Raw genomic sequence first — 20,152 nt, 5'->3', positions numbered from 1 at the left:
TCTCCCTCTTTTAGTGAACTTTATTTCTATGTTGCTTCTCACTTCTAAGATCTCTTGGTTAAAAAATGATTCTTAGTATAAACTATGCCAGTCACCCTTCATTTGTGGCAGTGGGGAGATTTCTGAAAACTAGACTGGATGAGTTATGAGGCAGTCTGCAATGTACAAAAAATAAGTGGTTTATATGGAATTAGTTGAGAGAACCATAGCAATTGGATATGGCCATTTAATACAATATTCTTAGATCAAACAAGGACATCAGAAAATTGAACAGGTTGAGTTGAGTGGGTGCCTGACACAGGCCATCCGTGGCTCTATCTTGCACAAAAGAATGTTAGAAAGCATCGGTTTCCTTTCCACTCTGTATTCATTGCATGTAGCACTGTTTCTGTTCTGCTGCAGTTTGACTTCTGAATAAAACTTCATTATTCGTCTCATTGTTCACTATGGCGAATGCAATTCATCTCATTTCAATGCAAAGGAAACAAAATGGAAACTGGGGAGGCACCATCAATTACATATAGTAACATATCGTTTTGGACTGAAAACAATAGCAGCTAATACTGATTGTATTCTTTGGTTCAATTTCTATTCCAGACATGGGACAAATAACTGATCAGTAATTTCCAGTCCCACTTTTCCCCGATATTCCTTCTTGCACATCTCACCCATATCCCTCCTAGCAGAAGGTGCTGGTATGGGATTTCTGGTTCTTCAGAAGGTCTCCATTACCCAATTTCCCAGGATTTAAAGGTTGGTTTTGACAGTGCGGCTTGTAAGCTTAGAGTCGTCTGTGAAGATGGGAGTGGATGGCTTGTAATCTCCACCATTGGACACCTGTACACTTACTTCAGTTGGATCTTGTTCACTGGGGGGCAGGGAGAAAGTGTCTTTTTTCGAGATGAGTACTTCACTGCCCTGCCTCCTGTGGCCTTCACTTCTGGGCTGAAGGTGCTCCCTACATCTCTTCCCAACGAGGTAGAAGGCTTCAATGAGGCTGAGGAGGATGCAAACACAGGCTGTGATGATCATGAAAAGGGTGAAGATGTTCTTTTCTGTGGGCCTAGCTATGTAGCAGTCAACAAGATTGGGACAAGGGTCGAGGGAACATTTTACCAGACTTGGCAGGGTGTAGTTTGGATACAAGCGGTAGAAAATAATGAGGAATATAATGTCCACAGAGGCCTTGAAGATGAGGGTGAAGAGGTAGGTCCACCACAAGCCCCCACGCTTCTTGCCTGGAGGATACCGAAGAGCATAGTCTGCTCCAACCTTCTCCCTATATTTCTGCAGTTTGGCTTCCCGGTAAGAAACATGCATCATTACCAGCAAGGAAGGACAGGTAACCAGGATGAGCTGTAGGGCCCAAAGGCGGATGTGGGAGACTGGGAAGTAAAAGTCATAGCAGACATTGGGGCAGCCTGGCTGCTCAGTATTGCAGTCAAAGTCCTTTTGATCATCTCCCCAAACTTTCTCAGCCGCCACTATGTAGACTAGCAGCCGGAAGATGAAGACCACTGAGAGCCAGATACGTCCAAAGGCTGTGGAGTATTTGTTCACCCCGCTCAGAAGCCCTTGAAAGACTCCCCAGTTCATGGTCTGTGGTTCCTACAAACAGTGCCTGAAAAGAGACAAGATGATGGTGTTATAAATGTTGTAATTCATTGATGTTGTCTATGTGTGTATGACAAAGCAACTTCTAGACCAAGTGTGGGGAACCTTTGGCTCTCTGGATGTTGCTGAACTATTTATTATTTATTAATTAAATTTATACCCCGCCTTATGGCCAAAAGGCCCTCAAGGCGGCTTACAAAAACATGAATATAGCAATACATACATCAATAAAATAATGCAATTCTCAAAATTAAATAACAAATAACATTATTAAAAGGAAAAAAAACATTTAAATGTGTCACAATGAGAGAACCACATTCAGCCAGGTTTTTTATACAAGATATGCTCTGCTCCGGAGGTAAGACAGTCTCAATTTGAAAGGACACAAATTGGCTCTTCTTCAGCTTTTTCAGAACCTGATCTTCATGACTCCCAAAAACGCCATCCTCTATTTTGTAACTACAACTCCCATCATCCCTAGCCACCGGCCATCCTTATTGGGGCTGATGGAAGTTGTAGTTCAGCAACATCTGGAGGGCCCAAGGTTTCCCACACCTGGTCCAGAAAGCTTGCCAACAACATCTCACTGCTAGACCTGATTCATTTCTTGGAGCTGGAAATAACCTAAGCTTCTCCTCACCTTCAGTCTTGCTCTCATGTCATGCACAAGCCCTATTGTCTTTCCAGATCTATTCTGCCACGCCTATCAGATTTGATCTCCCCTGAAAGGTTAAGAGCCATAATCCCAAATGAAAGAACACATTACAACTAGTGATGGGTGGGTTTGGAATCAGAAGACTTTAGAAATGCTCACCCTTGACAAACTTAGCCCAACCCCACAAAAACAATTTGTGTCCAAATTGATTATTGCAGCTGCCCATCACAAGCAAAAACTGAACTTGGGCTTGATAGAGGCAGATGAGGAGTGGCATTGCTGAGCATGCTGAGGAGCATTATTTCCTATTGGGGAGTGTGGGTTGTAGTATCCTCTGCCTCCCAAACTAAATTGGGAGGCAGAGGAAATGCTATCCCTGAGATCCCCAGCTGTAAGTAATGTTCTGGACTATTCTGTTCAGGACTATCATTCCCAGTTACAGGTTATTTATTTATTTATTTTATTTCAGCCATTTCTATATCACTTACTTATGGTCATCTCTAAGTGGTGTAGAAGTAGCAATACAGATAAAAATCAGTTACAACTACCGTATAAAATCAGAATTCAGTTGACGGGCTGCTGAAATAGGGCAATGTTTGCTTACCACTCCACCACCAGTTATCCTTGCTTGTAAAGAAGTGTGGGGAGACTGGCAGTAAGGGACTGTGTGTCCATGTGCTCCACCCATTTGTTTTTCCAAGGTTACTCAGGAAAAAAAAGACTACTCTACACCATGAGAGTTTCCCATAAAAGCTCAGAAGAAATGAATGGCTTCTGAGCCAAGCTGAGAGCACTTGACTTATCACTAATTATAGCACTTAGAACCTTCTGGATGAATCTGTGCTTCTGTCTTCACCACAAAGCACAAACGATAAAAGACCCAGGGCTAGAAAACACCCATAGCAATTCCAGCATCTAACAGTTTTCAAACCCATTCATTCCTCCACTCCCTCAGCCGTGTTTCTGTCACCCAGGGAACTGCATCTGTTTTACCCAATCTAGCCACATGACTTTACAGGCCTGGAAATAACTTGTACACCATCCATCCTGCCTTCATCTCCCTAAGAAGGAAGAAGTGGTACAGGAAGTAAAGAGTCTCCAGGTCTTCTGCAATGTGTGTATGTGTGTGTGAAGAAAATGATGGTATGAGAAGAGTGGTGTCACAAGTTCTCAAGTGTGTCTCAATTTCCACCAGCTGTGAAATGTTCGAGACCTGGCATCGCAGAGGGTGTGAACTTGCACACTGCCCCAAAAGCATAGAACTTGCATCGATACAAATGTAGAAATCGCTGCTATAAATTAAACGGAAGTACAGTATGCCTTGCCATAGTGAGAAAGACTGTGATCAGGTGACCTATGTGCCTTTTCAGCCTACTCTCCGTCTGCTTACTGTTGCTGGGCAAATTCAAGGGCCTTGTTCTCCCTTCTTAGAATTTCTTTATTTGGACCTAGACTACATAGCCCTTCAAACTGGGGACTGCCCTCTGTGAAGCCAGGACACAAGGCAACACCATCATCTCATGAAATTAGGGCTGACAATTCCCGGATCTGTAGTCGGAGCATTCTGGAACAGGGTAGAAGCCCCAACAGTTATTTGGAAGTGAAGCCAGAGGGTGGAGTCCATTGATTTTTAGTGAATATGAGGTGGATCCCAACAGTGTTGCCAAAATACGTTGCTAGTCTCCCAGGGAAGGCTGCCATCTTAGTCTTCTCCTTGAAATGCTAGTTTTACATTAATGTATCCAGCTACATTTTATTCTGGGTAGACCCACCAAAATCAATAGATCTAACTTAGACATGTTAATTAATTTCAATAGGTTTACTCTAAGTAGAGTACTTTAATCCATATATCTATGGGTTGTATCCAGTGCTATTACAAACAGACACATTGAAATTAATTAACACGACTAGGTTAGGTCCATTAATTTCAGTGGGACTACTCTTTTTTTAAAAACAACAACAGCAAGTCACATTTATTAATAATTATGCTGGGCATTATTCCATTCTGCTTGTAAATAAATGTTAGTGCAATATATTGTTACTGTATCTTGATTGCCTTAAAACACACAACAAGGGATTAAAATGTGTTCCTTTACTCATTTACAAAATGGGCGCATGTGTGGAAGTTGCAAGATCCACCCATATGTTTCTGTCAGACAGGATACAGACAACACTCTTAATGCTTATACATGTGTCCATTTCCTCTTGAAAGACAATGGAAATGTAAACAACGTCCTTGAATATAGTCAGGATTAAGTGCCTGTTCAAGTGGGACTGCTCTTAATTGGACGCTATACGGAGGGGAGGCGTACCCATCATGTGAGGTCTCACATTGCACCATTAACAAGGGGTGACAAGGTGGATCTGGGAGTCCCCAACCTTCCGACTAGCTCTGTCGCTTCAGTTCCCCCTCCCCAAGTTCCCCCTTTCTTTTCTGAGAAACAAAACCGAACTGACTGGGGGATAAGGAAAGTTTGAGAGGGTAGGGTAGGGGTGGAGAAGTGGCAGGGTGGGGAGTCATTCATTTTGATGGAAAGGTCTAGCTTTAAATTACAGTGAATTATTTTCCTGGGGAACGTAAATAACAGTAATTTGGAGGAGGCGTGTTGAAGTAAGCATGAGGTTTCCCGCAAGTGATGCCCACCAACTTGGAGGGCTTTTAAAGAGGATTAGACAAATTCATAGAGAAGGCTGCTACTAGCCATGATGGCTATACTCTGCCTCCATCGTCAGAGGCAGTATGCTTCTGAATACCAGTTCAGGAGGGGAGAGTGCAGGAGAGTGCCTGCTTGCGGGCTTCCCATGGGCAGCTGGTTGGGCACTGTGAGAACAGGCTGCTGGACTAGATGGGGCTACTGGCCTAATCCAGCAGGCTTTTCTTATGCTCTTAGGTTTGGCTGTTATAAAATGTGGTGGTGTTAGACAAAACATTATTTTTCCTAACAAACAATTAAAAATAATAGCTTTCTCCCTTTTTTCCTTCACGGAGAGTAGTTCTAGAATGGTGGGAGGCTTGCGAGAAAAATGACAACTTTTCCGGTATTTTAATAATGAAGGCAAAATCACTTAGTGCAATCGCCCTTGGGCCTATTGTCAGAACTTTGGCAGGTTTCATACCCAGGGGCACCCTCCTCATGTCCTGCAGTTTTCAAACTGATTGCCCCCCCCCCAAATACTAGGAGAGGGAATGCGATTTCTATTTCTCCCCTCCAAAATGGTAATGTTGTGGGCTGGCCCCATGTTTAATGTATGCATTTCCCATGTAAGAATCTTTATAATATATGTATTAATCCTCAGAGAACCAGTGTGGCGTAGTGGTTAAGGTGTTGGACTACGACCTGGGAGATCAGAGTTCAAATCCCCACATAGCCATGAAGCTCACTGGGTGACTGTGATGTTCCTCTATTAGTGTATATATGGTAAGTGCTGTTTGTATAGGAGATACATGGTAAGTGGAATGAAAGAGGAGGGGGGAGTGAATGGGCAGTACAATGCTGGATGATTGGCTGAAGGTTTAAAATGGCTGACAGTATAAATGGAAGAATGACAGGTAAATCTGGGTGGATGTGAGGTGGAAGGTGGATGTTAGTGGGTTGTTTTGGTGGGTTTAAGAGAGGAGATTGTGTGGAGAGTTGGTGGATGTGAGGAGAGTGTGGAGTTCAGATTAATACTAAGACCAGTACCTCAGGGATAGATGAAACCATATGCTTAAGTGCCTTTATAAAGAAATCTTGTTATCTTTGTTATTTAATAAATACTTTTGGTTTACCAAAGGCCTGATCCTTGGCTGGGGTTTCACAGACCAGAAGGGAGGGTAAGGTAAATACCAAGGCTGAAGGGAAACTGTAACAATTGGTGGCAGCGGTGAAGGGAAATATAACACCCCAAGTATTCAGAGCAAACCAGAATTATCAGCATTGATACAAAGGGATTGGGACAGCTTAAGCACGCAGTCACAGAGGTAACCTGATAGAGAGACTCAGGCAGAGTCTCTGGGAATACTGGTTATAGGACGTGACTGGTGGTGCTGCCTAGCAGGGGGATCTGTTGAGATCTGTGCTAGAGCGGGGAGAGAAATCATAAGAGAGAGCGGTCCGGACTGGTGGAGTCCCTGGTGGTGCCTAGTGACAGGCAGTAACCACGAGCAGGTAGGAACCTGACAGGGAGAGCCAGGGAAGGACCGTCACAGTGACCTTGGGCCAGTCACTGCCTCTCAACCTCAGAGGGAGGCAATGGTAAATCCCCTCTGAATACCGCTTACCATGAAAACCCTATTCATAGGGTTGCCATAAGTCAGAATCGACTGGAAGGCAGTACATTTACATTAATCCTCATGTATAGGATATTATATGTCCAGTTATACAGAGCTCCTCATACCTTTCAGTCAAAAACAATTCAAGAGGGAAGAAGTTTTTCTGCTCCCCTTTCTACTTCTGGGCAGTCAGCCATTGTACTGATAATGGCACATAGCTACCAGCTCCAGCTGCCTTATATGGTGTGGACAACACTTGTTCAAGTAGGTGACTAGTTGTTATAAGGCTTAACTGGTCCAATGACAGGCACTATGGAAAGTCGCAAGGAAGATATGGCAACTGATAAGAAGACAGCTATGACCTCAAGGTCACAGGCTTGAGACAAACATAAATAGAGGAGAGCAAGAACAGTTTCTTATCAGTCTTCCAGACTGATCCAACGTACTGCTGCTATGCTGCTAGTTGGAAGTCCGAGGTTTGCCTTACACAAGGATGAGATTATTCCATTTCTTCCCAGATAAAATATAGAATGTATGGAAATATGCTCAGGGAAATGTAGCCCGTTTGCAATGCAATTGTAGAATGTATCAAGTAATAGAACCTTATACTTATAAGATATGTTAACTATATACTGCAATATATACTGAAGTATAGGCCTAATATATAATCCTGAGCTAGAATATATATGGGGGCTATAGGCAAAGGCCACTGTAAGCCTTATGGGTGCCATTATGAGCTACAACCAGTCAGGATTTTGACCATGACCTATATGATTCTGATTTACTGGCTGAAGCCAGATGCACGTGTACTTGTATGTATGAAATGAATGTATAACTGCTGCCTAAAACTGTAGAAGCTCAGGTGACCACAACATTTGTCATATAAGTTGTATGTGTAGATACGGACTTGGGGAGTACGCAAGAACCCTCGATCTTGTGCCTGTAAAAGAAAGAGATGGTTTGAGGCCATTTCACTCATGTCCTCCAGTTTTTAAACTGATTGTCCCCCCCAAAACTAGGGGAGAGAATGTGATTTCTGTTTCCCCCCTCCAATATGGTAATGTTTGTCCTTGTGGGAGAATCACACCACCTATCTCTCTGACATTTGGCAGCTTTCATCCCCCCAGAAGAGGTGACCATGTCTGCAATTTTCAGCCAATTCTTGCAGACAAAAAAAAAGTTAGAGACTTTTTCTTTAAAAAAATAAAAAGATTCCTTGCATGAAAACTCCTGGATGAATCAGCACAAAATCTGGCAGGCTTAATCCACTCTTGAGGGTTTTGCCTGTGATTGTCACTTATTTATGCAAAAAGAGAGAAAAAGAGTTATATTGTTTTTAGATTCCCCATTATAGTCAGTGGGGACAAGAGAGAGTTTCAGATTGGACAGAGCAGATTTGGACCTGAATAACAAATTGAATCAGAATGACACAGAATGGATGTGAAACAAATCAGGTTGCTTCTGAATGCTACAGATACAAGGTGAATCTTACGGTTGCTGCACAGCCATATATGCCAACTCAGTGAAGAGAAGGTAAAACAAAAAATGAAGTTCCCCTCTCCCATCAAGCAGAGAAAGAGAGAAAGAGAGGTGGAAACAAAAATGTTTTTGTAATGTGATTCATCTTTAATCCATAGAATCAGCCAAGGTTTACCAATTGATCACAGACTTATCACTAGGCACATAAGCTCAGAATTGTTATGCTAGATCAGATGGAATTTCCATCTAGACCAGAATGTGGTTTCCACCCATATCCAAACTTAGGCAATGGATGCTCAGAAGCATGGGCAGTGGTAACTTCCCCTAATACTGGGATGGACAAATATGTCAGTTCTGATTTCTGTCAGTTCCTCATTCTTCCACTTTCCAGTTTGCCCCATTTCTACATCAGTTTATTCTATTTTTTAAAAAATGTCCACAAAAATGGATACAGTCTCATGCTTGTTTTTCCAAATATACCTATTTTGTATGCAATTACCCCAGTGAACACATGTTACAGGAATTTTACAAGTAATAATGCATTTTGATATGTTATTTTCACTAATATGTGCTTCCCCCGCACATATGTATGCATTTTTTGATTGCAGAATTGCACTGCAAAATTCAGAGAAGTGCAAATCTCAAAGGCCAGCTGCATTTCTCTTCACATATTGGTTTGGGAAGTGCAAATTAGGTAAGTTCACATTAAAATGTGAATTGAAATAATTTCTCCCCCATTTTTACCTGATGTGCCTCCACTATTCAGTTTTACATGATCATTTCTCCAGAAAGAGGTTCCCTGGAACTAACATGACTATTAAGCATCAATAGACCTCCCTTCTGTGAATCTGTCCAGATCTTGCCAGTTGACTGAGCTAGTGGTCATTAACACATTTTGTAGTAGTAGTGAATTCCATTAATTGATTGTACCTTGTTAAGAATTATACTACACATAGACTTTCATAGCTTAGTATTGAAGCACATGCTTTGCATTCAAAATGTCCATGGTTCGGTCCCTGGCAGCTAGAAGTAGGGGTCTGGAAAACCCTTATTTGAAATAACAGAGAGCTTCTGCCAGTCAATGTAGACAATATTGGGCTTGATGGACCAACAGTCCGACTTAGCTTCAGGCAGCTTCCTAAGTTATTATCAGATTTGTTGCATCGTAACTCAATGGAAGAACACTTACTTTGCCTGCAAAATGTCCCGGGTCTCTCTAAACAGGGCTGGATAGATGTCTGTCTGACACCTTGGAGAGTCGCTGCTACTCAGTAGAGACAATACTTGGTCTGCCTCTGCATAAGGCAGCTTCCTACTCTTGTTCTTTGCAAATGAATGAATAATACAATGCAGGGCACTCAACGTTCTGTGAGGGCTGGGTAACCTGTGGTCTTTCAGATGTTGTTGGACTCCATTTCCCATCAGCCCTAGCCAGCATGACCAATGGTCAGGATGATGGGAGCTAGAGTCCAGCAACATCTGGAGGGCAGCCCCCCATGTTAGATCATTAACGGGGGAAGCAACGGACATGGAGGAATCAAAGGAACCTCCAGGAAGACTCTGGTGGAGGAAGAACAAAGGCAACAAACGTTGCTGTATTGGCAGGGATTGATGCTAGCTCTCTCTGTGACCACCTTGTTCACGGACATTTTAAACATTTATAAAGCCCCTATACTTGCATCTCAGTTTACATGTATCCATTAAGGACATAATGAATCCTTCAGTGCGGTACCACCTACTCTCTGAAATGCCCTGCCTATTAATATGAGGCAGGCACCTTCACGGTATTGTTTTTAGCACCTGCTAAAAAGTTTTTCTGTTCAGGCAATTTGTAATTTTATGATGTAATATTTGCTGTTAAAACTGCTGATCTTAGCTATATTTTGATCGATTTTATTTGCTTTAAAAACAAGGTTTGACTTTAGCCATATTTTCCTGTGAATATTTTATATTGTTTTAGGTAAACTAAGTTTTTGTGTTGATTAAGCGGTCTACAAATCTTGTTACAACACAACACAGCACAACATCAGCCCCACTGGATCAGACCAAAATCCTATCTGGTCAATTTTTTTATGAAATGCCTAAATTGCATTTCAATAATGAATCTCCGACATGTGTCCACTCTTGGTTTTGTGTAAGGAACTTCATCAAAGCTCTAGATCTTCCCCCTCCCCCTGATTTGCTTTACACATATTTATAGAACTAGAAGACTTGACTGCTGCACCCGAGTCTAATCTGGGAAGCTAAGGAGGATTGGGCTTGGTTAGTATTTGGATGGGAGACTGCCTAGGAATGCTGGGCATTGTAGACTTGGGAAAGGGCCATGATCAGTGGCAGAGCAACACTTCACATGCAGAAGATCTCCGGTTCAATCCCTGACAACTGTAGGTAAGGCTGAGAGAGACTCCCTGTCTGAAACCTTGAAGACCCCTGACAATCAGTGTAGACAATACTGAGCTAGGTGGACCAATGGTCTGATTCAGTATAAGGCAGTTTCCTGTTTTCCACTTCTTTTCATGGTGGATCATCCTCTTCCCTTTCCTGTTCTAGCCAACATTTCTTCACTTGTTTCCATTCCTGTCCAGCTTTATAACTTCTCTTCTACTAGCCCACCTGGGGACACAAGACGGATTGCATGGAGGGAAAGTAGAAACATTTGCTTGGTTTGCAAATCTACCAAATTTGCACTTTCCAAAATAACATGCCTTGAAAATTTGCACTTCTCCAGATGTTGTGATACAGATCTTAAGCCAAAGATATTTTTAAAATGTGTATATTAAGAGAAATGTGCATAAAAAGGGATATGAATTTTCATGGGTCATTGCTCAGTGACAGAACTCATAGTTTACACACAAAAGGTTCCAGGTTTGCTAGGAACCTTTGGCTAGGCTTGTAAGGAGTGTGGATGTTGCCTGCCTGAGACCCTGCAGAGCTGCAGCCAATCACTGTAGAACATACTGAACTGGATGGACCAATGGTCTGACTCAGTATAAGGCAGAATCCTATGTCCCTATGCAGACTTGTTTTTAAAAAATAGCAAGCATTTGTGGAAATGGGACGAACTGAAAACTGGGAAAATTAGAACCTGAGAGAAACCTAAAATGACAGATTCATCCACCTCAACTTTCAAGGAGAAGAAGATACCTTGTTGCGTCATTTGTAATCATGCAGACTCAGTTCCAGGATCAGGAGAGTGGGAGGTCAGAAGAGGCCCCAGCCTTACCCCTCCACAGAGCTATTCCCATCTCTCCTCTTGGCCTTTCATCAATACTTTAGCTGGAACTTGACTATGAACTGGTCAGATCAAGTGTGGAGAATCTCCAGCATTCCAGATATTGCTGTACTACAACTCCCATCACTCCTGAACATTGGCCATGCTGGCTGGGGCTGATGGGAGCTGGAGACCAACAGTACCTGGAGAGCCATTTTCACACCCTCAGTCCTGGAGGATGTGCCTTCAGAGATTGTACTGGGGGATTCTGGGAGAGCATAAGATATACAGTCTTGTGGCTATGTTCCTTCCCTCTGAATCTATTTCCTTCTGTTACAAATAGTTTCATCACCCAAGGATGAGTAGTTGCCAGGTACTGCCTACCAAAAGGAGTTAACAGAATGAGGTGGCGGGAAAGATGAATCATGCACTCTGTCTGCACTATCTGGGTCAGCATCCCCTCCCACTGTTCCCACAGTAGGTGAAAGAGATGAATCAACAGGCTCTCAAAATCAGCTTCCCGCTACATGCATCCTACTGCCCTTCCCTGAGCCAAGAAATAAAATACAAACAACCACCCAAAACAACAAACAGTCTTCTGGCGAGGGAAGGGTGAATCTTCCCATTTCTGTTTCTCTCAGTCTCTCATCTTTCCAATCTTAGGTCCAGTTCTTCACATTTCCACATCCATTCGGGATTTTTCATCCGCAAATTTCTCCTAATATACACATTTTTGTATGCAATTTCTCCTAACATACCTGTTTCTGCAATGCAGTTTTCTGTAATGTAATACATTTTTGTTACATTTGCTAACATATGCTACATCCCTATTTGAGTAAGGAGGACCTTACATCAGTGGTTCATGCTCTGGTAACGTCACGTTTGGACTACTGCAACGCGCTCTACGTAGGGCTACCTCTGAAGACGGTTCAGAAGCTACAGCTAGTGCAAAATACGGCGGCCAGACTGCTAACAAGAACTAAGCGGTCTGAGCATATAACACCTGTTCTGGCTCGCCTGCACTGGCTTCCAATATGCTACCGGGCCAGATTCAAAGTGTTGGTATTAACCTATAAAGCCTTATACAGCGCGGGACCACGATACCTGCAGGAACGCCTCTCCCGTTATGAACCGGCTCGTACACTACGGTCTACTACGAAGGCCCTCCTCCGGGTCCCGACCCATAGGGAGGCCCGGAGGGTAGTAACAAGATCTAGGGCCTTCTCAGTGGTGGCCCCCAAATTGTGGAATAGTCTTCCCGAGGAGGTACGCCTGGCGCCGACACTATTATCCTTTCGGCGCCAGGTTAAAACCTTTCTCTTCTCTGAGGCATTTTAATCTAAGTTATTTATGTAAATGTTGTAATTGGTATTTTAGATGATGTACTTTTATATTTGTTATATTGATCTTGTAATTTTATTATTGTATATGTTTCTATGTTTGCCGCCCAGAGAGCTGTTTGCTAGTCGGGCGGGATATAAGCTGAATAAAATAAATAAAATAATTTTTATGCACACTTTATGCTATTATGCGCATTTTTCTACTCATTAATTGGTTGGCAAACGGCATTGCAAAATTCAGAGAAGTACGAATTTCATAGGAAGGCTGTGCTTCGGTATTGTTTTGGGAAGTGCACATGAAGTGGGTTCACTGTTAAATGCAAACTGAATTGAATTTCTCCCCCACAATCCCTACTAACAAATTTATGATGGCACGAGCTTTAATAGATTACAGTCTGCTACGTTGAAAGCATGAAGTGCTCCCAAAAGAGCATTCTTTGAAAGAATCGACAGACTGAAGAGAAGCAGCAGGATATGGTATACAAGGAGTTGAGATCATATCCTGGCATGAGGCAAAGGAAAAATGTCATAAGGCCTGCGTACAGTGTTCCAAACAAATTGGATGCTCCTATTTCACAGTAATATTCAGTTCAGCAGTGTCTCGTTAAAAAGGGAAGAGGCGGGAGTGGTTGCTTAATTCAGAGTCACTCCTAGCTCAAAAGATACAAACAAGGGGATTAGAACATGAAATGCATCAGGGCACACAAGAATAATGATGTGCTGGTGGATGACTATACAGATACTTGTTGTTATGTGCCTTCAAGTCGACTACGACTTTGTTGTTTGTTGTTATGTGCCTCCAAGTCGACTACGACTTATGGCGACCCTATGAATCAGTGACCTCCAAGAGCATCTGTCATGAACCACCCTGTTCAGATCTTGTAAGTTCAATGGTCAGATATACTTTTTCTAAAAATAATGAAAGAACTCAGGCTGGATCAGACCAAAACTCCATACAGACTTGCATCCTGTTTCCTGTGGTGCAGTCAGGTAATTTTAGACATTGGACTTAATGGTCTTACAACCTGTCCCTCCTTTTAGGTGGCAATGTGTATGACTTCACTTTACTTTAAAATCTAGTCAGCCAACTCCGCCACTTTTGCGGCCCTTCCTGCTCATTCTGCCCCAAAGTCCTGCCCTGACAGAATCACTGCCTGTTTCCCGTTGCGGCCAGCCTGAAAACCCTCAAACAAGGTGTGGATGCAATATATTTCCCTCACTGTTGGCTCTCAGTTAGGGATGGGTGACAAATTCAATAAAAGCAAACTGTACATTGGATTACCCTGAAGTCTGCAAGTTTGCTATCCTTGTGGACCAATCTTGTTTGCTACAAGCTTCTGTGGCTTTTCTTGAGAATGGATTTTTTTTTTACAGAACAGTGAATAAAATGACATTCTTATCAATAACATATTTGACGTGAACTGTTTAAATGTGTATTCCCTTTAACTTATGTGTCACTGAGGGTAGCCATTAACATTCATTGTTTGGTTCTTAACCTGTCTCCCCCTTGAATCTGCTTTGCTGTTAAAAATTTCTGTGACTTTAGTAAAAAAACATGTGAGTTTGGCTAGTCTGTTGCCTCAGACAGGCGAAGAGTATCTCACCACCAGAACAATGAAAAACTGAGGTGATGGTGGGGAGTAAGGAAGCAAAAATAATTTGGTCAACTTCAAAGAGGCTAACTGTAAGATTGAGAACTCAGCAGATAGCAGCACTCAAGGCTTGTTGATCAACTGGGTTCAGTTTTCAACTTTTGAAATTGTCATATAGCTGAGCTGAAAAAAAATCAACTTTACAAACCTCATTTAATTGTGGGGACAGGGAACTTGCATCTCCTCTCCTCAGACAGACAATAAGGCAAAATGCCTACTTGGTGAGCAATTACCTGGCTTGTTTACTTTTGAATAAAAAAAAAAACTCAGGTCATTGTTAGAAAAAAATGAAAGCAATGTTATTTTTGGCAACAGAAAAGGACGAAACAAGAAAAGAAGAAGATAACAAAGCACTAATTACAATGGACCATAACCCGCTACCAGTTTGTCCAAATGATACCTGAACCAGCACCAAACTGTGAACTACACTCCTACTCTCAGTAACTGCTATCCATGATCATACAACCTCTTAACCTCGGAGTTCTGTTTAGGATCTATTTACTGATGGAAGAGATAAAATAAGAAGAATGTTTATATTAGGCAAGTCCCTATATCAGCCTTCCTCCAGATGTTGTCACCTCATCTCTGATCAATGGCCATGCTGACTGGGGCTGAAGGGAGTTGTTGTCCAAAACATCTGTAGGAGAATAGATTGGGGAAGGCTGACCTACACCATATATTATATAAACAATTCAAGGAATTCCAGAAGTTGGGTTTCTGGAATTCCTTGAACTGCTTGTTTTTTCTGGTTATTCTACCGATAGACAAGCTGTGCTATGGGGACTGCCTTCAAGCTGACTCCGACATATGGCGACCCTATGAAGAGGGTTTTCATGGTAAGCGGTATTCAGAGGGGGTATACCATTGCCTTCCTCTGAGGCTGAGAGGCAGTGACTGGCCCAAGGTCACCCAGTGAGCTTCATGGCTGTGTGGGCATTCGAACCCTGGTCTCTCAGGTCATAGTCCAACACTCTAACCACTACACCACATTGGCTCTCGTCGATAGACAAACTACATCATAATGGTGACTTAGCCAGGTTGTGCATTGAAACGATGCTACCTATAGGCTTGGTTTAGGGCTTGGGTAGGGAGCCTGTGACTGTCCACATGTTGCTGGACTCCAGTTCCCATCGTTTCTTGCTACTAGTCTTGCTGTCAAGTGCTGGTGGGAACTGTCAGCTTGAGCTCCTTGGAGAAAAGCTGGGATATAAATGTAGTAATAAGTAAATTATACACATTTTGCTCCTTTTTTTAAAAGCCAAGAACTGTGTCACAAAACTTGGAGGAATGTGAAAACCTAAGGATGGCAATTTTCTGATCCATATATTAGTCTGGAAACTAACCTGTGAATCAGGTTAGTTTGCTTAAAAAATCCATACAACTAAATCTTCAAGGATCCCAAATTCTAGTCATAATATGTAGGCAGAAGACAATTAATCTAAGTATGAAGTTTCCTGCATAGCTGGTTCTGCCTTTCAGGACAGGAAGCCATACCCTGAAGGATGGGAAATGACATCTCCGGGGAGGGGGAGGTGGCATGAGATTTTTTTAAAGAATTAACCACATGTTTGGATAGTACTAGCGACACTCATCTTGTCATTTCCTCAATGTGTCTTGTAGTTGCCATGTGTTTGGGGAGGATCAGATGTGCTTCATGGAAAACACCAGGTGAACCCTGCCCTGCATCACCTTTCAGCTCTCATCTGTTTCTATAACCCTTTGGGGAAATTGATTAGGGGATTGGGGAAATTGGCGAGAATGAAGAGAGGTTGCCCTGCACTCAGATGTTCCCGGCCCTACCATGTGGCAAGCACAGACCAGTGGACAGGGCAGTCAGCTGGGGCTGATACTTGCAAGAAACTTTGAGACTAGAAAAGTGCATTTCCATGGGAACTTCACTCCCCACACCCCACGGCGGCCACCTGCAAAGAGCCACCCTGCTGCTGCTGCTGTACCTCCTCCTTGCCATGCCTACCTGTTCCCTTTTCCTTTTCAAACATGCAAGTAGCGACAAAAGTGATGAAATGGAACAGCGTCCTTACATTTGCATTGCATCCTTCTTCTGGGCTATGATGTGGATTTGGCCTGGAGGGAGAGGGACAAGCAAATGGGCAGCACTGACAGTGGCAAGGAGGAGGTGGGGGGGCATCCAGAGATGGGGGTCTGCTGAAGGGGCCTCCCAGATCTGGAGGTGGCATTGCTCAGGAAATAGAGTCAACTTATTTGGTGGATAGGGTTGGAAGGACATGTCTGTTTTAGGTCTCTCAATTTTTAAGTTTTCCAGTCTAAAATTCAGTTCCACAGCAATTTGCAGGGTTTTTTTTTAACCCTCATGAAAATTCTTCAGCATTTTAGTGCTAATAAACATTTCTCCTAATAAACACATTTTTGTATGTAGATTTAACTAATGAGCATATTTCTGCAAGCAATTTATCCTAATACGATCCGTTTTTGTATGTTATATTCACTAATATATTCAAGTACACTTTCACCTTTTCACATTTTTGTAAATGTTGTTTGGTTGGCAAACTGCATCGCAACATTCAGATAACTGTGAATTTCAAAGGATGGCTGTGTTTCAGTTCCCATATTATTTCAGGAAGTGCAAATCTGATAGATTCAGATTTAAATGGGAATTGAATGACTCCCCATCCCTGCTGGTGGACCAGCCTCCATTTCAGGTCCTATTATCTGTTCTGCACACCTGCCACACTTGCTTGCTACAGGCGTTTTGGTTCCAACTGCCACAGTATATATCAAGGGTGGAGAACTTTTGGAAGGAGACAAGGTTGGACAGAAGTGGTGCTCCATTATGGCCAAATAAATGAAGGTAAGGTGCCATCCCACATTTCACAAGTGCCAAGAGGGATCTGCATATCACTTATACCCCTAATCTCATACCAAAGTCAGGATCCTGTCCCACATCTCTTTCAATCTCTCTTTTATACATTGCTGAGGGCTTTGTGACTGTATTTCTTTACTGAGACATACTCTGTTCCGCACGAAACTAAATATAAGGGTGGCAGTTGCTCTTCCTGTTAAGATTTATTCAAAGACATTTATTGGTCTACTACCTGTTATAAGAAGTTCAAAATACACCTTCGTGCAGGGATAGGATTCCTGGGGGCCCTCCATATGCTGTTGGACTCCAGCTCCCATCAGCCCCAGACAGCATGGCCAATGGCCAGGAATGAAGGAAGTTATAGTCCAATTGCATCTGTAAGTCAATGAGTCCCCATCCTTGCCACAGGGTTGCAGTATGTGAGATAGCCGGTTGTACATTGCACAGTGCCTTAATGTTTATGCACATGCATTTATGTTTATGAGCACTAGAGAGTCATCCACCTGTCCTCCACCTTCCTTAGCTCAAGGGATGGAGCTGCATCCTGAAGCAGAGCAACCCTAGCAATTCACACTCCCAACATTTGAATAATTATTACTTATTCAATTTATATGCCGTACCTCCTCCCAAAGGAGCCCAGGGCAGCGCTCCCTAAAAGCAACAGTCATTTTTGAGACACAAGTAAGAGAAAATTGGGATTGCTGTTGGTAAATAAGAGTAGTTGGCGTTTATAGGCTGGTTGTGATGGCAAGGAGAGAGTTGGAGGCAGAGTTTTGGGGAGCCAACTAGTGAGAGACATAATGGGTCTGAGGCAGCTCATAGTCACCTCTTTGATAATTAGTTTCTTTCTTTCTTTCTTTCTTTCACTAAATATTTCTAGTGCAATGCAACTCCCCTTGGCTTACATGGGGTTTTTTTTGGTTTAGCTTTCCTTGAAAATAGTTTTAGCATTATTGTGGAAAGTATCCCCCTCACCACCTTTCACAAGCAACAAAAACTTACTTTTGGAGAATAGTTTGTGGAGATAGGAAAGGGTGGGGAGCATGGGATTTGTAATTTCCCGCCTCCCAAAGGGTTGTATTCAAATAATTCCTATTCAGAATGGACCCACTGAAATGAATGGATCCAAATTAGTCACATCTATTAACTTCAACGGGTCTACTCTGAGTAGTGATAGCACTGAATACCACCCTATGATACTACTTTGACAGTCATGGTTTCCTCCAAAGAATCCTGGGAACTGTAGGTTGTTAAGGGCACTGGAGCTGTTAGGAGACCTCTATTTCTTTCACAGAGCTAGGGTTCTCAGAGTGGTTTGACAATCAGTCTCTTTTCTCAGGGAACTTGGGGATTATTTGAGGGAAGCCATGATGGTTTGAAGTGGCATAAAAGTGCTTTACATGTATGGTGCGGATGGTATGGTGCAAATGCAGCCTTTGTTTTTAAATATTCTTGATGATGACATGGATAATAACTTAATCTTCACGTTTTTATGACTGACATGTCTGCTGTCAAAGACTCTTGTCTCTGTCTCTATTTCAAAAGGTTTTTTTAAAAAAAACTATGACATTTCCTGTAATACTAAAATGACATTTTACAGACTTGAAAACTTATAGGTAACCCTAAGATTCTGATTGTTGTCCTTTTTTATTTTGACCAGAATTTCACTGAGATCTGCTGTACACAAATGAACAACAGATTGACTTTCCCCGCAAGGCACACACAACATTTCCAGGATGCTGAGATCTTCACAAACACCATCAACACAGACAACATTCCATCAGGCCTGCCCAGTTTATATAAGGTAACATTAAGCCTGCATACTCGGTTCCAAACTTCCAGATGCAACCTGAAACTCTATACTTTTTGCAAAAGGATACTTTTACAGACAGTGCTTATATTAAGCTTGAGGCGTACTTGGACCTGAGTTTGTCTCTGAGTTGCATCCTCTTGTTTTCCTCTCTAGAGATACAGGGGCTTCTGGGGTTATTCAGCGAGGGGAAAGTTTTCAGCGTGCCCTCAGTGCCAGCTTTGTCCCATGCTGCAAACAGCCCCAAATAACCATGCTTTTGTGACTCTTATCCCATAGAAATATAGGAATCTGCTTTATACTGAGTGCTTATACTGAGTACTTTATCCTGTAGCAGCTCTCAAGGATTTCAAATTGGGTGTGTGTGTCCCAATCCTACTTGGAACTGCCGGTGATTGAACTTTGGGATCTTTTGCACACAAAACATGTGCTTCAGCACTGAACTACAGCCCTTCCCCGTTTGCCTTTCCTCTTGATGTCTCTGTGCTCTGATGCAAAAAAGTTTTAAAGCTGTTATAGTAACAGACTAGTTCCAAAGCATTCTTACTACATTCTCATCAGAGGGGTGAGGATAAAAGCCCACCAACACGCTTACCTGATGGGAGTCCTGGCTTCCTTCAAGGCCTTTTCCTGGACAGCTCTTTCCTTTGGAAACATCAAAACAACCTCCCAGTTTAAGGCCACCAAAGCATTGAGGCTCCTCCCAGCACTTTGGAAGTAAGGAGGAGGAGGAAACAGAGCAGGAGGAATCTCTCAGAGGAACATTCCAGGGGTGGAGCTTTATAGCACACTCTTGGTTGCTAGCCCTCAAGTCTGGTGGAAGCAGACCAGCAAAACAAGGGCCCTCATCATACTAGCAGTCCAGTACTGCCTAAGTGATTTGAGTTCAGTCCCAGCACTGAAGGAGGTGTAGATGAACAGCTCAGCACATTCCCACTCTGTCTCAGTTTTGCATGCATTCAGTGAGTCCATTCAGTCCCTCCCCCTCAAAAAACATCAATAATACACAACATTTTACAAACATTTCCCTAACTTGTACAAACGTTTCCCTAAGATGCACATTTTATCATGCATGCTGCCCTAAAGTATGCATTTTACAGTTCATTTTCTCCTGTATCATACAATTTTGGTAAGCATTGTAAAATGTGGGAAAGTACCCAATCCAGCTGTTAAGTGATTTCAAACTGTACATTATTTAGGGAATGGCAAAATAAGTCAGCTTCCTTTAAAATGCAGACCAAACAAACTTCTCCCGCGCTTCAGGGTGCAAGAACAGTGTTAAAAGGGTGTTATGAAG

At 42.6% G+C, this 20,152-nt stretch overlaps 1 protein-coding gene across 1 annotated transcript; it reads right to left on the bottom strand.

Annotated features, from left to right (window-relative positions):
- Positions 1–212: 212 nt before the first annotated feature.
- LOC133370295 (gap junction beta-5 protein-like) lies at positions 213–19,554 on the bottom strand. The gene is made up of 2 exons (XM_061596417.1): positions 19,451–19,554; positions 213–1,621 (listed from the first exon to the last, which is right to left on the bottom strand). Exon 2 carries the CDS (start codon positions 1,594–1,596, stop codon positions 748–750), a length of 849 nt encoding a protein of 282 aa, XP_061452401.1. The 5' UTR covers positions 1,597–1,621; positions 19,451–19,554; the 3' UTR covers positions 213–747.
- Positions 19,555–20,152: the final 598 nt, after the last annotated feature.

This window comes from Rhineura floridana, chromosome 15, assembly GCF_030035675.1.
Source record: "Rhineura floridana isolate rRhiFlo1 chromosome 15, rRhiFlo1.hap2, whole genome shotgun sequence".
NCBI classification, from domain to species: Eukaryota; Metazoa; Chordata; class Lepidosauria; order Squamata; family Rhineuridae; genus Rhineura; species Rhineura floridana.
This window is presented reverse-complemented; position numbering and strand designations above follow the sequence as displayed.

Coding starts and splice junctions, on each gene's coding strand:
- LOC133370295 (XM_061596417.1), bottom strand. CDS start 1,596: ATGAACTGGGGAGTCTTTCAAGGGCTTCTGAGCGGGGTGAACAAATAC.